We start from the raw sequence: 21,737 nt of genomic DNA, 5'->3' as shown, positions 1-21,737 counted from the left end.
TGCTCATCATACATAGTACTGTACAGTATAAATACATACATACCTATGTATACACAGTATTGTGCATAACAACACTGATATTCTGGGCTTACTGTACATTTTGCTGTATTGATATTTTGCTGTGTTGTAAGATGATTTTGAAATGATATTAGTATTTTAGGATGATAGTAGAACATATCTAAAATACGTAAGTAATTTGTAGAATGACAGGACTATGTTTATGTCTGCGGAACTTGTAGTCATTCTACTGTATTTTCATGTTATATTTTCGAGACTAAATACATTTTTATGATAAAAAAAGATTTACTACTTTTCAAATATTACAAGTCCTGTACAGTAATATACTAAATATCAATAACATATATTTTTTTTTTCTTAAAACGTGTTTTACCCATGCCAAGCGATCCACAGAGCTCTGGCAAAGGAAAATGCACCTTGGGATTCTGATATACCCCGGGCACAATGATACTCGACATGTTATTGGCTGTCATTTGCAAAGCAGCCAATCAACGAGCGCCATTCATTTTCCTTGGTGCTGATTTCCTATACAGTTGGCACTGACTGGCTGTACCCACCTAGACTTTGTCTTGCGGAGATAGCCTGTGGGATCCCGCATCTCTGCCAATTCATCAAGTATGAAAGCTCTGTGTACTTTGCGTATCTTTGTGTCTCGTTTTCAATTTTATAATCTTAACCACCAGAGGCTTAGTGGATAACTGTTTTAATTTCATCTTATTGGTAAAATTACTTTACATAAACATAAAACCTGCTCTCAATTTATGTATGCCACTGTTTTAATCATGCCCTAATCGCCCTGCTCCTAATAAGGCTTCTGGCAAAGAACCTAAACGCAAGAAGGTGGTCATGATGGTCGAGGAGAAGGTAAAACTTCTGGATATGTTGAAGGAAGGGAAAACTTACTCCGCAGTAGCCCGCCATTTTAGTGTGAATGAGAGTACCGTGCAGTACATCAAGAAGAAAGAGGTGGAGATAAGGAAGGTTGTGTCTTAGCACCTTTGGCAGTGCAAAAACAGTTTCTACACTGCATGATAAGACAATCATTAAGATGGAATCTGCGTTGGCATTTTGGATAGAGGACTGCCGTAAGAACATCCCCCTTGACATCAACATCATTCGTGAGAAAGCATGACACCTGTACCTGCTATGGAAGGCAGCAATGTACAGGTACAGGAAGGGATGACGCAGGGGATGCAGACTTCTTTAGCTTCGACAAACCTGCGGAAGATGAAGTAGAGGAGGAGTCACAAACAGGACCATCGTCAGCTCCTCAATGTTTTCAGGCCAGCAAAGGGTGGTTCCAACGCTTTCTGAAGCAGTTCCAACAGAGGAGCGTTTCTCTGCATGGAGATGCAGCATCAGCAGACACAGAAGCAGCCACAAAATATCCTGAGACTTTCAAGAAAATCATCAGTGACAAGGGCTACCATCCAGAACAGGTGTTCATTATGGATGAGACAGGTTTGTTCTGGGAGAAGATGCCGTCCTGGACATACCTGATGAAAGACAAAGCCAGTGCCTACGGGTTCAAGGGCCAGATAGATAGTTACCCTCAATGTATGGGAATGTGGCTGGCTTCGTGCTGAAACCAGGCATCATTTACAAGGCTGCAAACACCAGGGCCCTCAAGAATAAAAACAAGCACTTGCTGCCAGTGTTCTGGATGCACAACCCCAAGGCCTGGATCGCCAAAGTCTTACAGATCACTGGTTCATTCAGAGCTTCATCCCTTAACTTAGGCAATACTCAATGACTTGTGCATGGAGTTCAAGGTGTTGTTGATTATGGATAATGCTGGTGGCCACACTTTGGATTTTTATTACGAGGGAGTCCAGCTCAAGTTCCTCCCTGCCAACACCACCTCTCTCCTCCAGCCTATGGACCACGGTGTGATCCATGCCTTCAAAGCACTCTACACCCTGAACTCCCTCAAGCACCTTGTAAATGCAATGGACGCTGACAGTGAATTTACATTGAAGGACTACTGGCGCATATTCACGATTGCCACATCTAGCCATCATCAAGTGATCGTTGAAGGACTTGAAGAAGGAGACCCTGAATGCCTTCTGGAAGAAGTTGTGGCCTGAATCTGTGCACAATTATAAGGGCTTCTCTCCATAAGAAATTCAACATTTGGCCATTGATAAGGCAGTCCAATTGGTGAGGATTCTTGGTGAAGGCTTCAATGACATCACCGAGAATGAAGTAGGCACCCTCTTATATGCCCACTCTGACCACATGACAGACCTGGATTTGGAAGAGTTTACGAAGTCTCCCAGCAAGGAAGAAGATATGCCAGGTTCAGAAAACGAGGAGGTGGAAGAAGGCCTGTCTTTGCAACGTCTGTCCCAATTTAAGAGGATAATCAAGGAGGCGCAGAGTCATCTATGGCATGGGATCCTTATATGGAATGCATCTTAAAGTTTTCAAATGCTGTTGATGTGGCAATGGCACCCTATAATAATGCCCTCATCAGCATGAAGAAGCAGCAACAGGAGCTGCCTATCACTATATTTATCAAACAGATGAAGAAGGACCCTCCAAAGCCTCCCCAAACCCCTGAAGAAGTGCCTCCCCAGGTGCCTGGAGAAGTGCCTCCCTAAGCCCCTGTATACAGTGCCTGTTCCAAACAATGGCATACCTGCAGAGTGCAGTAACTACAGGCCAATTCTGTTCTCCCTGTGCTATCCAAATTTTCAGAAAAACTTACCTCTAAGCCACTTTATAAGTATGTACAATCTAAACGTTTGTTAGCTAACAGTCAATTTGCACATAGGCAGCAGTTAGGTACCTGTGATGCTCTTTTCGATTTGACATGCCATTTGCAAGAAAACCTTGATAAGGGTTTTGGGTGTAGGGTAATTCAAATAGATTTTAGTGCTGCTTTCGATTTAGTACATATAAGGCTCTAATATATAAACTCCAGAATCTTGGAGTGGGTAGATGTGTTTTAGGATAACTTCAAGATTTCCTTACAGGTAGGTAGCAGCAAGTTGCTGTTGGTGGGGTCTTCAGCAAACCAAGACCTATTGTGTCTGGAGTTCCACAGGGTTTTCGGTCCACTGTTATTTTTAGTGAATACAAGTGATATGGTTGTTGGCCTGGAAAACAAAACTGTTCATTATGCTAATGATGCAACCCCTCTCGGTGTAGTAAAGTCTCTACTTATGAGAAATGAGGTTGCCCTTGGTCTCAATCGGGACATAGACCAGATTGATGAATAGTGTAGTTGGTGGGGTATGAGGCTGAACTCCAATAAAACAAAAATACTATTGATAAGTAGATCTTGTGCTGATCTTTCACCCCATCCTTCCCTCCAGGTGAATGGGACTCTGCTAAATGGGACTTTAACTATACTTGGTGTAACTTCTGCCTCACACCTCAACTTTTGAGAAACTTCTAATGAAAGTGGTAGCAGATAGTACTGTACGTCAGACCTCACACATTTACAACAGCAATAAAATCAATGCAACCTGTTTTAGGTCATTTGTACTCCCTTTACTAGAAAACTGGTCTCCAGTGTGGATGTCTGCCTAAGCCAGAGATATATCTCTTTTTGACAGAGTGCTTCATGGTGGTAGGTTTCTGTTTCCTAATATTAGCAGTTATGACTTGGACCAAAGACATGTGGTCTCTTGTTCATCAATTTTTCATAAGTTGTTTATTAACAGAGATCTTTCACATTCACAATTGATCCAACTCTCTTTTCCTGCCGAGAGCAACCAGATTTCCTGAACAGTAGCACCAAAATGCAGTAAATGTGCCTCACTGTTGAACTTCCTAGTTACAGAGGTCCTGATTCCTCACACTGTTGGACTGTGGAACAGTCTTCCTGAGGATGTTGTGCAACTGGAACCTCAAAAGTTCAAGCAAAGATGCAATGCATCACTACCCTTAAGCAATTCTCCCTGTGCTGTATTTTATAACTTGATTATAGTGTATATTTTATCTATTTATTAATTCATTTATTCATTTTCTCTTTTCTAACAACTCATCTCTCCTTACTGTATATACTATTACCTTCTGTTACTTCTTTCAAATGAACACCATATTCTTTGGAAGCTTGAATTTTAAGTCAATGGCCCTTGTGGGCTTGTTCCATATAAAAAGGGTTCATATGAACAATCATAACATATTTTTTTAAAAAATGTGGAAAAGCCACTCTGTTAGTTTGCAACAATACACAGTTTAAGAAAATGTTGGTAACACTGCTTTCACTCATCAACAAACTGTGAGAGGGTTTGGGGTCTGGGAGGCCAGGAAAAGCTTCCAAGGTGAGGGAGAGGGGTCAGAAGGCTGGGCACCATGGGAGGGGAGTGGCAGTAAGACTTTTTACAGAAGTCACTCAGAGAAAGGGTTGTTTTGGAAGGTGGGTGGCTGGGGCAGGGGTTTTCCCAGCTGGAAGGCGGGTAGGAATGCAGTGTGGGATGGGCAGAGAGGGGAAGGCAGGCATTTGACTTCATCAGAGTTTTTTTATGTTTTTTGTTTTTATGTTTATGCTTTTCCTACATTTCATTAAAGGATATTACAATGCTGCACACTACACAGAACAAAAAAGTGAAACTCAACAACAATGTAAAAACTAACTCAGCTTAATTATGGAAAACTGGTAATAACTCTGTCTGCAAGAGCTTATTAATTACTCACTCTAAATGAAAAAATGGGAAAAATCAAAGGTAACACATCAATAACAAAAGCTCACGGTCAATAATGAATTTATTAATAATTACTGTAGTAGCAGTCTTGACTTCTAAATCAAGAAGCACAGTCATAATGGATTTTGTATGAATGAAATCACTAGCAATTGGTAATTTCAATGACCATCAATTCAATAAGCCAAACACAGAACATGTCATGGCGCATGTGAAATGAAATAGCTTGCTTGTTGCAGGAACAACTGGCAATCTACTGATGCTTCATGGATAATACCTACATACTCTAATACATAATCAATAAATATCAAGTGTTAATACAATGCAAGATCACCACAAATAAATACTGTACCAACATCATCATCATGAAATTTGTTCTACCTATTATCTTTATAATTTAAAGAGGAAACATGAGGCATAAATATTTTTTCATATTAGGGAATTGTACGCAAGACGATTCAAATAAAAGCAACAATTCTAAATGACCTATCAAGACATGTAACTCACACTCACCTTATCTTCCAAAGCCATATCAGCTACCTTTTCCTCTAAAAGAGTAGGGTCTGTAAAGTGATGAGTATCAACCCAACCACCATCAGGATCTCCATCTGTTTCTAATACCAGTTCCTGCTCACTTCGATACTCCATCTTGCAATTGCAAAGCAAAGAAAAAATAATTAGTCAATTAATATTTCAATACATGTAAACTACAGTATCTGAAAACAAATTTCTGTGAATATATACTGATACAAGACAAACCTTTTCCAGGGACAATAATAAACTGAAATTATGCTCCTCCCAACTTATAACCAGATTTCATTACAACTGGTTAATGTAAACTAGCTGTTGAAAGTGGAAATTATGTACATATACTCTGTTTAAATTTATTGTACAGTATTGTACAGATGAGGATAAAATCAGACCCTTTTTCTTGAGTGTTAATCTTACTACAGTATTGTATTTTGTTAAAAAATACATGTAAAATCTTAAAGCTTTACAAAGACTACTGTCCTCAAGTCAGAGGGAATGAAACTGAAAGTACCAAGATTTACACTAAAGAAAAAGGGTCTTATTTTATCCTTATTTTTATTTTATGTGATATTTTGTCACAATTTTCATCTCACAGATAAAAATGGGACCTTTTCATTGTTTCAGTATCCCCTAATGCTAGGACATGATGGATGACTTTAACTATATTATGCAGATGTTTTACTGTATGATAGCTTGATACAACTTTTACCATCTAAAACAATATTTTTTGTAGGATTAGCAAAATCCTCAACAAAGAAGCTTTGTTAATGAAATGGAAGGTTTATTCACATCTATTAGTTGTAGTATAGCCTACTTCCATTGCTGTCCACTTTATGCTATGAGAATTTTTATGATAAAATGAATTGTCTCGATACATACCTACTGTTAAAGTTAGCTTACATCTCTGCGCTATTATGTGCTACTGGCATTCAAAATAAAGAAAAGAATAATGCTTGGCTGACCCACTTGTACTGTCTATAGTCGCTTGTTTTCACACCAGGTGGCTAAAATATACATATTTTGTCATAAAATAATTACTTACTTTAGATTTAGCTTAGTTCTCAGCAGGGGAGTTTAATTTACCGAATACAGTCTTTGCTTACATTCCTTTTAACTTTTCCTTTAACTCAAGCTTACTTTACAACATCAAAACATTCTTTTTTCTCTGAAGGCTTGTGATGGCCTTAACACCTCACAGGGTTCCACTCAACAATCTCAGGATATATTGTTTGCTTCTGAGTCAGACTGTGATTACAAAACTGACAACCTAACCTGGTGGAAAGAAATACTGATGATAACCCTGCAACAGCCTCATCTTGATGATGTGTGGTACACATGGGATAAAGTTAAATCAAATAGTAATAATTTCACAAACAATGAATGGATGATAAAATAGAAGAGGGACACTTATAAGGTAACTGGATTTGAAAACTGGACTCCACATGAATGCTTTGCTAATTTTTCCTCAAGAAATAGACAATTATGCTTCAAAAGATTTTGATATAAATATATCTATTTTATGATGGCTAGCAAGCAGTCTTTACCTAAATATTAAGGTATTATCAGTGGACAGCTTTAACTTCAACACATATAAAAGCTGATGTTCCATGTGAAACTGCAATAGGGTTATTTAGTAAGAAAAGTTTTACATTCAATACACCAAGCTTCAGAACAGTACAGTATTTGCAAGGGACAGATAGCAGTTAACTAGATCCGGTTTACCACATGGATGCAAATGATAAGCTTTTTAACATTAGGTCAATTTTGGATATGCTGCAACATTTTTATGGGAAGTACTGTGTTACCCAAAGAGAAATCAGTAGTCATGAGGATATGACAAAATTTAAAGGGAGGCTATATTTTAAACAATACATAAATCTTCATAATCAAATGTATTATTTAGATGCTTACCTACTGTTAAAGATAGCTGTATCTCCTTGCCTATTGGTGTGGAGACATAAGCTATCTTTAAAAGTACACGATTCATCCCAAATTAATCATCAAAACCTCCATGTACATGCGGCATAAAGAAATGGACTATGACTGAAACCCACAATAGTCATTTACTAAAAGATAGGTTGGAAACGTGTCATACTTCCTTTACTAGATGGTTATGAGAGCAGGCCATAGTATCTCCATGAAAAATTACTATTCCTGTGTAATCTTTTTTCATGAATTACTTGAGAAAAATATTTAGGAAAGATTTACCATCAGATATGAAGAAGACCAAATCATAAAAGGAACTCTCCCATTAATATGGAAAAATGATAGCATATACATGACATGATACAATTAAAGTTACTCTTTTACTAAATCTTGTGGCTGAAATATATAAATGGTGGTGGTAAGTTGATCAATTATGTTCAACTAGACCCTGCAACAAAAATTTTTTAAAAAGTTACCAACCTATTTGGCATTTTGTAACTGAAGCAATATTAAATGATGGAAATATGTTATAACATCCTGGCACTGTAGTAAGTTAGCTTAAAATAAAAAATCAGTGAAAAAACAGGTTTTGACGCATGAAAATTATATTTTAATGATAAAATAAAGTTTGTTCATACTTACCTGGCAGATATATATATAGCTGTAATCTCCGAAGTCCGACAGAATTTCAAAATTCGCGGCACACGCAGTGGCCGGTCAGGTGGTTAGTACACATTCCCGCCACTGGGAGGCGGGTATCAGGAACCATTCCCATTTTCTATTCAGATTTTCTAACACCAATGTCTCCTGAGGGGAGGAGGGTGGGCAATATGAATATATATATCTGCCAGGTAAGTATGAACAAACTTTATTTTATCATTAAAATATCATTTTGTTCATGAGACTTACCTGCCAGATATATATATAGCTGAATACCACCTTTGGAGGGGGGTAGGGACAGCCAAGAATTAGGGAAAAATCAAATTTGTAGGTAATAAATACTTTGGTTCCTTACCTGATAGCATAGCTGACTGCGTGATTACTGTCACCCTAGTCTGCTTCTGCTTTACTAGAGTCCCCATCAAGGTAGTGACCTATATAGCTGGCGAGTTCTAGATGATCTGTCAACGGGGGCGTGACCACAATGTGACTAGACCATAGACCATACAATGAGGACAAACGAGCATTACCAACCACCTAACAAAACCTAACATGTTAGTTTGCAAAGGATTGGGAAGACTGCCTCCATCAGTCGACCCAACAACCATAAAAACACAAAATTAAAAGACACTTCCTAACCAAGATTTAAAGGATAGGATAAGAGCTACCCCGTCCCCAAGGTTGTTGATGCAGCAATGTATGGTCCCAGCGAAAAGCAATTTTCGTATGCTACCTTAACATCTCGCAAATAGTGTGAGGCAAACACCGAATCGCTTCGCCAAAATGTGGCACTGAGAATGTCACTGAGTGCCATATTTTTCTGGAACGCCATGGAGGTAGCAACGGCCCTCACCTCGTGAGCATTAACTCTCAACAACTTGAAGTTGGAGTCGTCACAACTAGAATGTGCCTCCTTAATGACGTCCCTAATGAAGAATGCCAGTGCATTCTTCGACATAGGCTTAATTGGTTGCCTCACAGAACACCATAAATTATCCGAGGGACCATGAATGTCCTGAGTCCTTTTAATGTAGTACTTGAGAGCTCTAACCAGACATAAAACTCTCTCAGGTTCCTGTCCAATAAGGTCTGCAAGACCTTTAATTTCAAAGTGTCTAGGCCAAGGGTTAGAAGGCCTTTCGTTCTTAGCCAAGAATGTAGGGCTTAAAGAGCAGACAGCATCGTGTCCCTTGAAGCCCACATGACGGCTGATAGCCTGAACTTCGCTCACTCTCTTCGCCGTCGCCAGAGCAGTGAGGAAGACCGTCTTTCTAGTAACATCCTTAAGAGAAGCAGAGTGGAGAGGCTCAAAAGGACTGGACATCAAAAACTTGAGCACTACGTCCAAGTTCCAAGTAGGAGGAATTGGCTGAGGAACCTTAGACGTCTCGAAAGACCTCAAAAGATCATGGAGGTCCTTATTGTCAGACAAATCCAGTCCTCTGTGTCTGAAAACAGTAGAAAGCATGCTCCGATAACCCTTGATAGTAGGAACTGCTAACTTGAGTTTTTCTCTTAAAAAAAGGAGAAAATCAGCAATCTGGCTCACAGTGGTCGAGGAAGAGGAAAAACCCTTCTTTCTGCACCAACCCCTGAAGGTTGCCCACTTCGCTTGATATACTATGATAGATGAAGATCTTCTGGCTCTAGCGATGGCCTGTGCCACCTGGCCAGAAAACTCCCTCGCTCTGACCAATTTCTCGATAGTCTGAATGCAGTCAGGTTCAGAGCGGGGAGGTTTTGATGATATCTCGCGAAGTGGGGTTGTCTGAGCAGATCTGCTCTCATAGGTAGGGTTCTCGGGACGTCTACCAGCCAGAAAAGAATCTCCGAGAACCAGTGGTTCGAAGGCCAAAACAGGGTGATGAGTGTCATCCTCGTCCCTTGTGAGGCCGCGAACTTGCGTATCACTTCTCCCAGAATTTTGAGCGGGGAAAGGCATATACATCCATCCCGTCAATCCCAGAGAAGAGCATCTATCGCTACTGCCCCGGTCAGTACAGGGGAGCAGTATAAGCGGGAGCCTCGCTGTTCTTGAGGTCGCAAAGATCCACAAGAGGACGACCCCAAAGATTCCAGAGATCTTGGTAAACCTCCTGATGAAGGGTCCATTCCGTCGGCAGGAGTTGATGGCGCCGACTGAGCAGGTCTGCCCGAACATTTTCGACCCCTGCAACAAATCTTGTGAGAATCGAAATGTTCGAGCATGAGCCCAAAGAAGAATCTCTCTTGCAAGGCCGAACAGGGAACGAGTGTGTTCCGCCCTGTTTCTTGAGGTAAGCCAGCGCCGTGGTGTTGTCGAGTTTACTTGAACTACGATTGGAAACTTGGACCTCGAAGAATGGAGAGCTAAAAGATCGCCGCCAACTCTTTGATGTTGATGTGCCAGGACACCTGTTCCCCTCTCCAGGTTCCTGACACTTCTTCTCCCCTTAGTGTTGCCCCCCAACCTGCTGATGACGCATCGGAAAACAACACTAGGTCGGGGCTCAGAAGTTCAAGGGAGATCCCTTCTCCCAACTTTGCTGGATCGAGCCACCACTTCAGGCACTCTTTTACAGAAGGAAGAATCCTCAATTCCTCTTCCAAGTCTTCCTTGTTTTTCCAGTTCTCCAACAGAAAGAACTGAAGAGGCCTGAGATGCAGTCTTTCCAGGGAAACAAACTTCTCCAGCAAGGAAATGGTCCCCAGCAGACTCATCCATTCCCTTACTGAGCATGTTTCCTTCCCCAAGAAGGCCGAGACTTTCCCGTAGCACTGAAGCTGCCGTTCTTGCGACAGAGACGCTAGAAAAGCCGCTGAATTCATCTGAATCCCCAGATACACAATGGACTGTGAGGGGATCAGCTGCAACTTTTCTACATTGACCAGAAGTCCCAGGGACTTCACGAGTTCCAGTGTTAACTGAAGGCCCTCCAGACACCTTCGCCGACGGCGCTCGAATCAACCAGTCGTCCAAGTAAAGAGAGATCCTGACGCCCGACAGGTGCAACCACATCGCTACGTTCTTCATAAGAAGCGTAAACACCCTCGGGGCTGTGCTGAGTCCAAAGCAAAGAGCCCTGAACTGGTATGTCTTGCCCCCCAAGACAAACTTGAGATACTTCATCAACGTGGATGAATTGGAATGTGGAAATAAGCATCTTGGAGATCCAAAGATACCATCCAATCCCTGGGACGAAGGGCTCCTAGTGTGACTGAGACGTCTCCATCTTGAACTTGTCCTTCAGGACAAAGTTGTTCAGCCTGCTGACGTCCAAGACAGGTCTCCAGCCTCCTAAATGTTTCGGAACTAGGAACAATCTGTTGTAAAATCCCGGGGATTGTGTGTCTAAGACCTGTTCCACTGCTCTCTTCTCGAGCATCTGTTCGAGCAGGTCGAACAGAATTTTCTGCTTGGCAGGATGGTAATTGGGAGACAGATCTCTAGGGGTTGAAGACAATGGAGGAGGAGCCAGAAAAGGAATCAAGTAGCCTCTCTCTACCACTTGGAGGGACCAAGCGTCCGCCCCTCTCTCTCTCCAGGCTTGGGCAAAATGAAGAAGCCTGGCTCCTACCGGTGTCTGGAGGTGAAACGAGTCACTTGCCACCTCTCTTGGAAGTGACTTTGCCTTTAGGGAAACCTCTCCCTCGTGGAGCGGGTCTCGTGTTGCCCCCCAAGGAAGCCCCTCCACGAAAGGGCTGCTTCTTCTTAGCCGACTGGGGTAAAGCAGAGGACGACGATGGGGCCAAAGGACGCTTAGAGGACCTGGAAAGAAGGTCTTGAGTTGCCTTTTCTCGAAGGCTGGCAGCGATATCTTTAACCAAGGTCTGGGGGAAGAGATGGCTTGAGAAAGGAGCGAACTGCAGCTCTCCCTTCTGCGCTGGTGAAACAGACTTCGCCGAGAAAGAACAAAACAATGCTCTCTTTTTCAAAAGAGCCGACGAAAACTGAGACGCAAGTTCTTCTGAGCCATCTCTGACGGCCTTGTCCATGCACAGAAGTACACTGGACAGCTCCCCCAGACTAATGGAACTCGGACTAGTAGCCTTCGTGTGTAAAACACCCAGACACCAGTCCAAGAAGTTAAAGACCTCAACAGTCCTGAAGAGGCCTTTAAGATGGTGGTCCATCTCAGTCAGAGTCCAAGACACCTTAGAAGAGGACAAGTGGGATCTTCTAGAGGCGTCAACAAGACTCGCAAAGTCCCTTTGAGAAGTCGAGGGAACTGTTAAGCCAATATCCTCACCCGTCTCATACCAAATGCCTGCTTTTCGGACAAACGTGAAGGAGGCAAAGCGAAAGAAGTCTTTCCTTGATTTTTTTCTGGCAGACATCAATCCTGGACTTTCTTGAATGCCCTTTTGGTTGATAAAGACTTCTTCATCTTGAGAAAACCAGGAGTTCTTCTCGCTTTAGAAGAAGACAACTGCGAAGGTGGAGAGCGAGGAGCCGAAGGTTGAAAAGTATCAGGAAACAGATCCTTAAGCAAATGAGTCAGAGTCTGATAATCAGAAGAAAAAGAGGACGAAGGATGTTTCTCTTCGTCCGAGAGCTCTGACGAAAGGGGTTCTTCTTCCTCAGCTGGCGGGTCTTGAGTGCGAGGAGGAAGAAGTCCCGACTCGCCGATACGTAAGCGGGACCTCTCACGCTTAGATGATGTCGTGGCTAAATCATGAAGGACGTCAGAAGTCGAAGCGGGTAGTTGAGCGTCATGATGCACTGCAGGAGCGGCGTCAATACAAAGAAGACCGTGAAGCGATCGGGCGAGGCGTGTGAGGCGTCATGGCGTGGCGCGGGCTCCATGGCTGACACGAAGAGCTTCACGGTGTGGCGCGCGGGCGTCATGGCTAAGCGCGCCGAGTCAAGGAGAGGCGCCGTGAAGCGTGAGGCGTGCGCTGCCGCGAACACGTGCTCCTGGCGGCGTGTCGGAGAAACGCCAACTCCTCAAAGCGGGGAAGACGGTAGGAAGCCACTTTTCACTCTCTCTATGTGACAGACGAAGCCCCATGCCATCTAGCAGACAAGGAAGACGAAGCAGGTGATGAAGGTGAAGGTCTGGACTTCTTAACAGGCAGTTTCGAATCCTTGCGACGAGGCCTGACATCTCTACGGTCCATGAGAGCATCCAGCTGTTGTTGCAAACCCAACAAAATCTGACGTGTTGGAGAAGCAACTCTCTCGGGAGAAGGGCTGAACCTGCGAGAAGGAGAGGGGCGAGGAGACGTCTTCTTCCTTCTCACAGGAGTAGAAGCTCCAGCCCTTGCCTTAGCGCGACTGGGGCGTTGAGCAGCGTCATCATCCGTAGAACACCGTAATTTCTTCTGCGGAGGAATATCCCCGAAACTTTCTGGGGAAGAGCACAATTCATTACACCGATTATCCATAGAACATTCAACACCCCTACATTTCATACATAAAGTGTGAGGATCTATCGAAGCCTTCAATAGCCTCACCTTACATTCACCCAAGCTACAGACTCGATAGCTAGAGGAAGACATCTTAATTATAAGAAAAGTCAAAAGCAAAATCAAAAGTGGTCCAGAAAAAGAGTATGCCAAGTCACAGATCCAAGTCGAATACCAAAAAACAACCATAATACTTAAGTGACAACAAATTTCAAGATCCAAATGGCGGGGGAACTGACAACAGGTGTTGACAGTCCGGCGACAGAGAAAATCTGAATAGAAAATGGGAATGGTTCCTGATACCCGCCTCCCAGCAGCGGGAATGTGTACTAACCACCTGACCGGCCACTGCGTGTGCCGCGAATTTTGAAATTCTGTCGGACTTCGGAGATTACAGCTATATATATATCTAGCAGGTAAGTCTCATGAACAAAACCTATTTTTGGTAGTTGCTGTTGAGTCCTCAAGGAGTTACTCTTCCTTGGTCTAACCAGTGCTCCATGGGTGACCAAACTAATGTCAAAGAATTCTCTTATAACTGGTCTTGCAGCCGGGTGTTGTGTCATAGTGATAAACACTGTAACACTTGATGGAGTATATAATGGAATCAAAGATAAGGGGGCACTTCCCCAAATCTTTACAGTGAGGGTGTATACCCAGGTTCTTCCGTTAAAACCTGCTTAGTAAAGGAAGTGATTAATGTGCATGCACAGTAATATAATAATAATAATAATAATAATAATAATAATAATAATAATAATAATAATAATAATAATAATAACATCCTTGGCGCCGACACATACCTAACAGAGACACCGATAACTGAAAATGGGCGATTTTTGGCACCAATAAGTGCCGAAAATCACCGAAAAAGGGCCGATTTCGGTTATCATCACGCCATCAAAATGGAACCCCTGCCAATAAACGGGGACTGCCTGTAATAATAAAAAAGGAAAATACCAATAATAAAAGAAATGTAGAAATATAATAATACAGGCAGTCCCTGGTTAACAGCGGGCTCGGTTATCAGCGATCCGGTTTTATGGTGCTTGTCTAGCGACAAAGGCGGAGTGATAGTGAGGAGTGTTTGTGAGGCATCTCAGAAAGTCATTGTGGACAACAGTGATACGTCTCATGGTCTCTCGGGTATAGTTCTTCCAAAGGGAACACCCATACATACTGTAGCAGTATGAGCGGAAGAGCAGCAGTTTCATGTTTCGGTGACAGAAGGCAAACCTCCTTGCAATCATGTTGACAGTTGCACATAGTTTATGACACCTCTGTTCTATGGCTGTCATATATTTTAGGTTGTCCATGATAATGGGCCCAAATACGGAAATTCATGCACGAGTTCTAGACGATGATTTCTGAGGAAAATTTGTAGTTCTGCAATATGCTTCAACGATCTTGGGAGCAGCGACCTACACTGGATCTTGGTTTCATTGTATAGGATATTAAACTCCTCTGCATACTGGTAGCAAGTGTTGATGAGTCGCTGGAGACCTTGCACTGATGGGGAAATCAGAACCATATCGTAGGCGTAACAGAGGTTGTTTACTGTTGTTTCGTTGATAGTGCATCCGATTTGGAGTGAGTTCAGTTTGGCATTCAGGGCATCTGTGTACTTATCAAACAGGTATGGAATGAGAATGCCCCCTTGCCGGAGCCAGTTTAGGGAGCCGAAGGTGTATGACAGTACGTTACTCCATTTGACACAGATTTGCTGTGTGGAGAACAAACAACATAAAATGCCAATTCGATATAGAGGTGTGCCTTGTTTGTGCAGCTTCGGGAAGAGCTTCAGGTAGTTTACCCTGTCAAATGTTTTTCTCACATCTACAAAACAGGAGAGGTTCAAGATAGGTAATAGTTCAGCAATTCTATCAGGATGTAGATGCAGGTGTCGGTTGAGTGGTGTGCTTTAAAGCTGAACTGGTTGTCAGTAGTGTGTAGAAAGAGGAAAAGTCTCACTAGAAAGAAAAGAATGGACTCAAGTATCTTCGATGTAACTGTAGTAATTGCAATAGGGCGATAATTGCCAGGGTCAGCTGCATCCTTTAGCTTGTTCTTTTATTAATGGTATTAAGTGAGCTAAGAGTAGGGAGTCTGGGAGAAACTGGTGGATTATGAATGTACTGAACAGAGCAGCTAGCAAAATGTAAATTATCAGATGGCAAAATTTGAAAGATCCAACAGGTAGACCATCACAGCCAGGTGATTTATTATTAGGTAGGTTGTTTACAGCATCACTGATGTTACCTGGCGTAATACGATCGGCGAAATGAAACTGAAAGTTATCAGAAAGGAGATTATCTACATCCCTTTGGAAGTCTTGATCGTTTATGAAATTCAGGATAGTACTGAAGTGATCACCCCACATTCTAGAGATAGCCTTGTTACCGACAGCATCTACTACTCTCTGTGATAGCTTTTTAGTTTTAGGATTTAGGGATTGAATGTCTTTCCAAAGACGAGGAAATCGCTAGATTCTAATTTTCTAGACATTGGATCAGCTCTTAGTTGCTTTTCAATCAGTCTGCAGTGCTTAAATACAAGTTTGAACTGCACTCTCGCCTGCCTCATTGGCAGTGCAAAGTGGCCTTCCCTCGGGCTACCATTTTGCCTCCACAGTAAAAACATTTCTTGTGAATGTGTATATAGACCTTTAACCATGTCATTCCATCCAGGTATATTACAAGAGTTGCCTTGATGAGATCTAAAGGTATCCCTGCCAGAGGCAAGCATAGTGGAAATTATATTAGAATAGAATTCTTTCATATCTCTCCTGTGACAGTCAATTCTACATTTTGGATTAATGCACAGTAAGGCGCCTGCCGGTTGAACTATTGACAGCACCCTGGTTTCCGTGGTTTCCCTAAGGGATCTAGATTTTTGTTGGTTTTTAAAATCCCAGTTAACAGCAGGTGGGCTATCAGTTAGGGAGTTCACAGTGGGGAGGGATGGGGTACTGAATGACACCTGTAAGGGGATGTGGTCCTAGCCCATTGCAAGACTGTAGCGAATGTGGCAGGTCACAACAGAATCATGAAGTTGTGGGGACATGATGCACTGGTCCAGCCAGGAGGTTGTAACTGTGTCTGTTCTATTTTGAACATAGGTATAGGAGGAGGGAGGGAGGGAGGAGCATTACATCCCTAATTTGGAGAGCATGATTTTGACAGAAGTGAGTATGTTTGTTATAAAATTGTTTTGTGGGGTGAGAATTAAGGTCCCCAATTATACAAATATGATCAGCAGTAGAATTGTGAATAGTGCTGTGCAACTCAACTAGGATCATGCAGTATTGATCAAAATTATTGTTCTTTTCCCAGGGTATATAAACAATTATTAGGATCTTACAGTCCCCTACTGTCATTTGAAGCCCAAGCAATCTTATCACTCCTATAGGTCATCAAATTTACCATATTGTCAAACGATTCGTGCCACAGGAAAGAAAGGCCCCCTTTCCAGCAACCAGCTACGATGTGATCTGTAACTTGCATCGATGAGGTCGAGAAAGCTCTGAAGTCTTCATGCACTGAATTGCAGATGGCAAGGTCATGAGGCCAGAGGAGTGTTTCTTGTAATGCTATGATGCCTTTGAAATTTCTGCAGAACATGTTTGGGGAGGAATGTTCCGCTTGAGGCCAAAAATTCCAAGAGATTATATCTAATGTATCCATGGCAACTCACAAAGATGGGAAATGAATGAGTTGATCATTTGGGTGGATGGGGAGTTGGCCAGTGGGGTGGGCAGTCACTTGCTGCGAGAGGTCAGCTGGCACTTGTGGTAGAAGGAGAGCCTGCGCCTGAACCCCTGCTTGGGGTGTCAGTAAGTTCCCGGGGGAGGGGGGTTGGTCCCGGATTAGGTTATATCTTGAGGACCGAAATTCTCGCCTTTAAGAGCATCGAGGTGTTGAAATAGGTAGGTAATCCTGTAGGCCACTTTAAGTTTAATTTTGCATGGGAGTTCGTGGGAGATAATAGGGTCGGAGCCTGTGGGAAACTTGACTCTCTCTACTATGGCAACTAGCTCCACCGATGCGCGCAAACTGTGAACCACAATATGACATCTCTTCTCAGGCTTAGGGCGAGCTGATTTACAAATGTTGGGCTTTGGTCCAGCGGGCAATCGAGAGGTTCTTTTCTTTTTTCTACTTGTTTGTGTCTGCCAGCCCCCCAGTCCCCTGAGGACTCAACAGCAACTACCAAAAATAGGTTTTTCCTATGACAAAACCTGTTTTTTGATAGCATAGTCACTTCTTTCATTTTCAAGGAGCTTAACAAAGAAATTGACAGGTGATGAAAAAGGATTAAGCTCTCAATTTTTAATCCCAACACCCCAGATAAAAAAACATTTCTGGTCTGAGGTCAAGCCACAAATATCAAGCCCCATTCTTTATTCCAAATACTCTTCAGATTTTGGTACCAAAGAACAAGAAACTAATGTATACATGAACTCAAGTTTTAGGATGTAGTTCTACAGTGGCTTACCCAAGCGATAGTTAGCATACTCACAATCAATAAGACCCCTGGTTTTTTGCTGTAGCACCTAGGGTTAGGACTAACCATGCCCACTACTGATAAAAGAGTGTAGTCGAATTTGTTCGAGCTCATGGCAATAATGTTTTTTTAAAAATACGGTCTCTGATGACCACCCTGTACATTCCGAGACTTCTTTGAAAGAGACACTTCTGAAGAAGGCCAATGATGTACTTACTTTCCTAATATCATCTGACCTAAGAAAGGAGTGTGGATTTGCCTTTTTAATGAGAGACAGTACAATCATTCTCAGCCCTTGTAGGGAGAGTGGTTAGTTTGTGCTAGGGTGTAGAAAAGGATCCTCTGGAATGTTTGCCGTGACTTCTAAGTCAACCTTAAGTGCTGGAACTGGGCATAATGTCTTGTCTACTAAATTGAGTTTTCTTATTAGAATAGATTTCCTCCTTATCGATCCTCATTCTTGGCCAGGAATGACAGGCCAGGGGACGATAATAATTGCAGGTCAGCTGTTCGCGTAATGTATCATCCCTGTCTAAGAGAGCCCATTTCACTAATAAGAGCTCCTGATGCTAATGCAATCAAGATCACCTTTTGTAGCATGTGAGTTGTGGTTGTATTGGGTCTGCAAACATTGTGGGGTTGATATAAGTCTAAGCACCTTGTTCAGGGACCAAGTAATTGGAAACCTTTCGGGAGCGGTCTTTGTAGAGCAAACGACCACACAAGGGAAGTGACAACTTCTATATTTGAGTTAATCCCGAATCCATAAAGCAAGGGTTCCATTAGTACTGCCTTGGAACAGCAAGGCATTTCTCTTCAAAAAGGTATATAAAAAAATTTGAAAGTGATCCATAGAAATATTAACTGGGCTTTCAGTATGGATATAATCTAACCATATCTTCCATACGGACTGGTATTGCCGGATAGATGATATCCATAATTGTTGCACTAGGTACCTAGCAATGTCGGGCGAGTAATTTTCATGGTAGATAATATTTAAAAAAGCCATACATGAAGGTCTTGGCTCAGAAAGGAGGATGTGTAGACGACTTTCCCTCCTACTGTCTGGGATAGGACAGTCGACAGTAGTGGAACTGATCTCTTCGCCCATTGTTGAAGTACAGTAATAGGAACCAATGCCTGTTTGGCCAATTTGGGCTATTAAATAAGCTGTTCCTTTGAATGTTACCAGTTTGCTCAAAACCTTCAAAATCTGGAACAATGGAGGAAAAGGTATATTGTCCTCCATTTGTTCCAGTCTTGTTGGAAGGCATCTCTTGCTGTTGTTTGACTGTTCAAGTTTGGAGACACATATACTGGGAGTTTGTGATTCTTCTATGTGGCGAACAGATCCATTTCCGGTTGTGGAAGCATGTTGGCTATTGTTTGAAAAGAGTGGTTGTCCACACTGTTGAGGCTGTTGTTTTCCTTGGTAGAGAGTCTGCTACTACACTGAGAGACCCTGTGAGGTGAATTGCAGACAAGTACCACTTCCTTGTTTGCGCCATCCGAAGGATGGCTAGCATATTTCATATTGAGAGGAGGTGAACGTGATCCTGACCTCTTAATGCAAGACACTGCAATCATGTTGTCTAGACCCCACAAAGTGTCTCTCTCTATTGGAGGTTTGAGTTTTTGAGAGATAAAAAGATAGCCATCATCTCCAGGAAACTGATATGACAATTCCTCAGAGTAGCTGACCAACTCCCTGCCACCTGACGATCTTCCCAATGTCCTTCCAACCTGTCAACAAGGCATCTGTGTGTACTGTCACGTACAGACGGAGGATTCAGGGTGACATGTTTTGCCAGAGATTCCTTCTGGGTCCAAGGCTGAAGTATCTCCCAGCTTTTTAAATCTTTTGATGAGGTCGGTCTCGCATCTTTTTTTTTGCATGCAATAGCCAGAATTTGTTCACATTTTTAGTTGCAATCTGAATACTGGATCTATTACTTATGCAAAGTGCAGCAAGCCCATCATATATTCTAGTTGCCATCTGGAAACTCTAGTCTGTGCTGCAAGGAACCTTTTGAAGACTTGCCTTATTCTGTTTTAAGAACGATGGGGAGAGAAAACAGTCCAAGTTATTATAAAACCTTTTGACTGTAGTCTGTTGACCACTGCTCTTAGGTTTTCTCAAACACTCTTTTCTTGTGGTCCCCCAGATCAACCAGTCATCTAGGTAGGCTATTAGTTCTACACTGAAAAAACCACAACCCATCCACTAAGACTTGTGGGTACTCCAGGTACATGGTAGCCCCAGGCTTCCCAAAAGCTCAAAACCCTATACCAAGGCAAAAGACAGAAGAAAAAAAAAAAAAAAAAAAAAAAAAAAAGTGCTTCCTATAAATCCTCCCCTAATACCATGCCAGCCACCGATAACAGCCCCAAGTTGCTGCAATTTTCAAATACTGTTTCAACTTCCTTCAAATAGTGAGATGCGAAGATAGACTTGCACTTCCAGTAGGTTGACTGAAGAATGGAAGTGAGGGACATATTATGACTGAAAGCAAAAGAAGTAGAGACTACTCTGACATCATGAGCTTTCACTTTGAAAGTAAAAAAATGTCCTCCTGAATCCGAGTGTGCCTCAGAAATTAAGTCCCTCAGAAAGAACGACAATGCATTCTTAGACAGAGGACGAGATGGGTTCTTAACTGAACACCAAAGGTTACCGGATGGCCCTCTGATCTCATTCCTGCTCAGGTAGTACCTCAAGGCTTTAACAGGACAAACAACTCTTTTCTTCCTCAGAGCCAAGGATGTCCATTAAATTCTTAATGGTAAAAGAATGCGGCCTGGGCTTGGAATGGTCCTCATTCTTGGCTTAAAAAACCCAGGGTAAAGGAGCAAACTGCAATTCCTCAGGAATATCCCACCCTTTTATCGGTGCCTTGGATCTCATCAATACGCTTAGCAGTAGCCAAAGCCATGGGGAAGAGAGTCTTACAGGTGAGGTTCCTCAGAGAAGTGGAACAAAGGGGTTCAAAGGAGGGACCTGTCAGCCATTTCAACACTACGTCCAGGATCTAAGAGAAGACCCCAGGTCGTCCTTCCTCTGCTTGAACGTATCAAAGGACTTGGTGATGTTGTTAACCCTTTAACGCCGAAGCCCTATTTACAAAAACGTCTCCCATATGCCGCTTTTTGCGTTCGTGAGTTAGCGCTGAATGGAAAAGTTTTTTCAAAAAATCACAGCACGCTTAGTTTTTAAGATTAAGAGTTCATTTTGGCTCATTTTTTGTCATTGCCTGAAGTTTAGTATGCAACCATCAGAAATGAAAAAATATCATTATCATATATAAATATGACACCAAAAAAAAAAAAACTTGTATATAATTGTATACAAATCGCACTGTAAGCAAAACGTTTAAAGCTAATGAGTTAATTTTTTTAGTTGTATTGTACACTAAATTGCGATGATTTTGGTATATAACAAATTTTAAAATGAACAAAGCAACACAGAGAAAATATTATCACAAAATGATGCATGAATTCGTAACGCCGCTTTGACGTAAAAAATATTTTTTCAAAAATTCACCATAAATCAAATATTGTGCTAGAGACTTCCGTTTGTTGAAAAATGAAGCTAATTGATTGAATATTACTAGACTGTAAGTGTTTTAGCTTACAATTGCAGTTTTCGACCATTTCGGTTGAGTTAAAGTTGACCTTAAAGTTGAATTTATTCTATTTATCGTGATTTATATGAAAATATTTCAAAACTGATAAAAGCTACAACCATGAGTTATTTTTTGTTGTATTGTACATGAAATTGCACACATTTTCATATATAAAACTTTATGTAATGACTAATATAAACGGTGCAAATATTATGACAACGAGACGAAAGAATTTCTCAGATTTTTTTTTTTTTTTTTAACGTTAGTTTAACCAGACCACTGAGTTAATATTAACTCTCCTAGGGCTGGCCCGAAGGATTAGACAAGCTATTTAAACCCCTGATAATTTAATTAAACCTAGCGACATATGTTTATCTAAGAACTAATTAAGTTAATTAGGAATATATTATAAATTATTCTATGAATCTTATATTTT

General features: G+C 41.8%; 1 protein-coding gene across 4 annotated transcripts in view; it reads right to left on the bottom strand.

Moving 5' to 3' along the window:
* The window catches only part of Atg3 (Autophagy-related protein 3), a 136,748-nt gene that overhangs the window by 64,466 nt on the left and 50,545 nt on the right, over positions 1–21,737 (bottom strand). For all 4 annotated transcript variants that reach the window (XM_067124266.1, XM_067124269.1, XM_067124267.1 and 1 more), the window contains one exon: positions 5,184–5,318. In XM_067124266.1, coding sequence (XP_066980367.1) covers positions 5,184–5,318 — 135 coding nt within the window. The remainder of the gene's footprint in view (positions 1–5,183; positions 5,319–21,737) is intronic.

This window comes from Macrobrachium rosenbergii, chromosome 22 (genome assembly GCF_040412425.1).
Source record: "Macrobrachium rosenbergii isolate ZJJX-2024 chromosome 22, ASM4041242v1, whole genome shotgun sequence".
In the NCBI taxonomy this organism is placed as follows: domain Eukaryota; kingdom Metazoa; phylum Arthropoda; class Malacostraca; order Decapoda; family Palaemonidae; genus Macrobrachium; species Macrobrachium rosenbergii.
The sequence above is the reverse complement of the archived record's forward strand: the minus strand, read 5'-3'. Positions and strand labels throughout refer to the sequence as shown.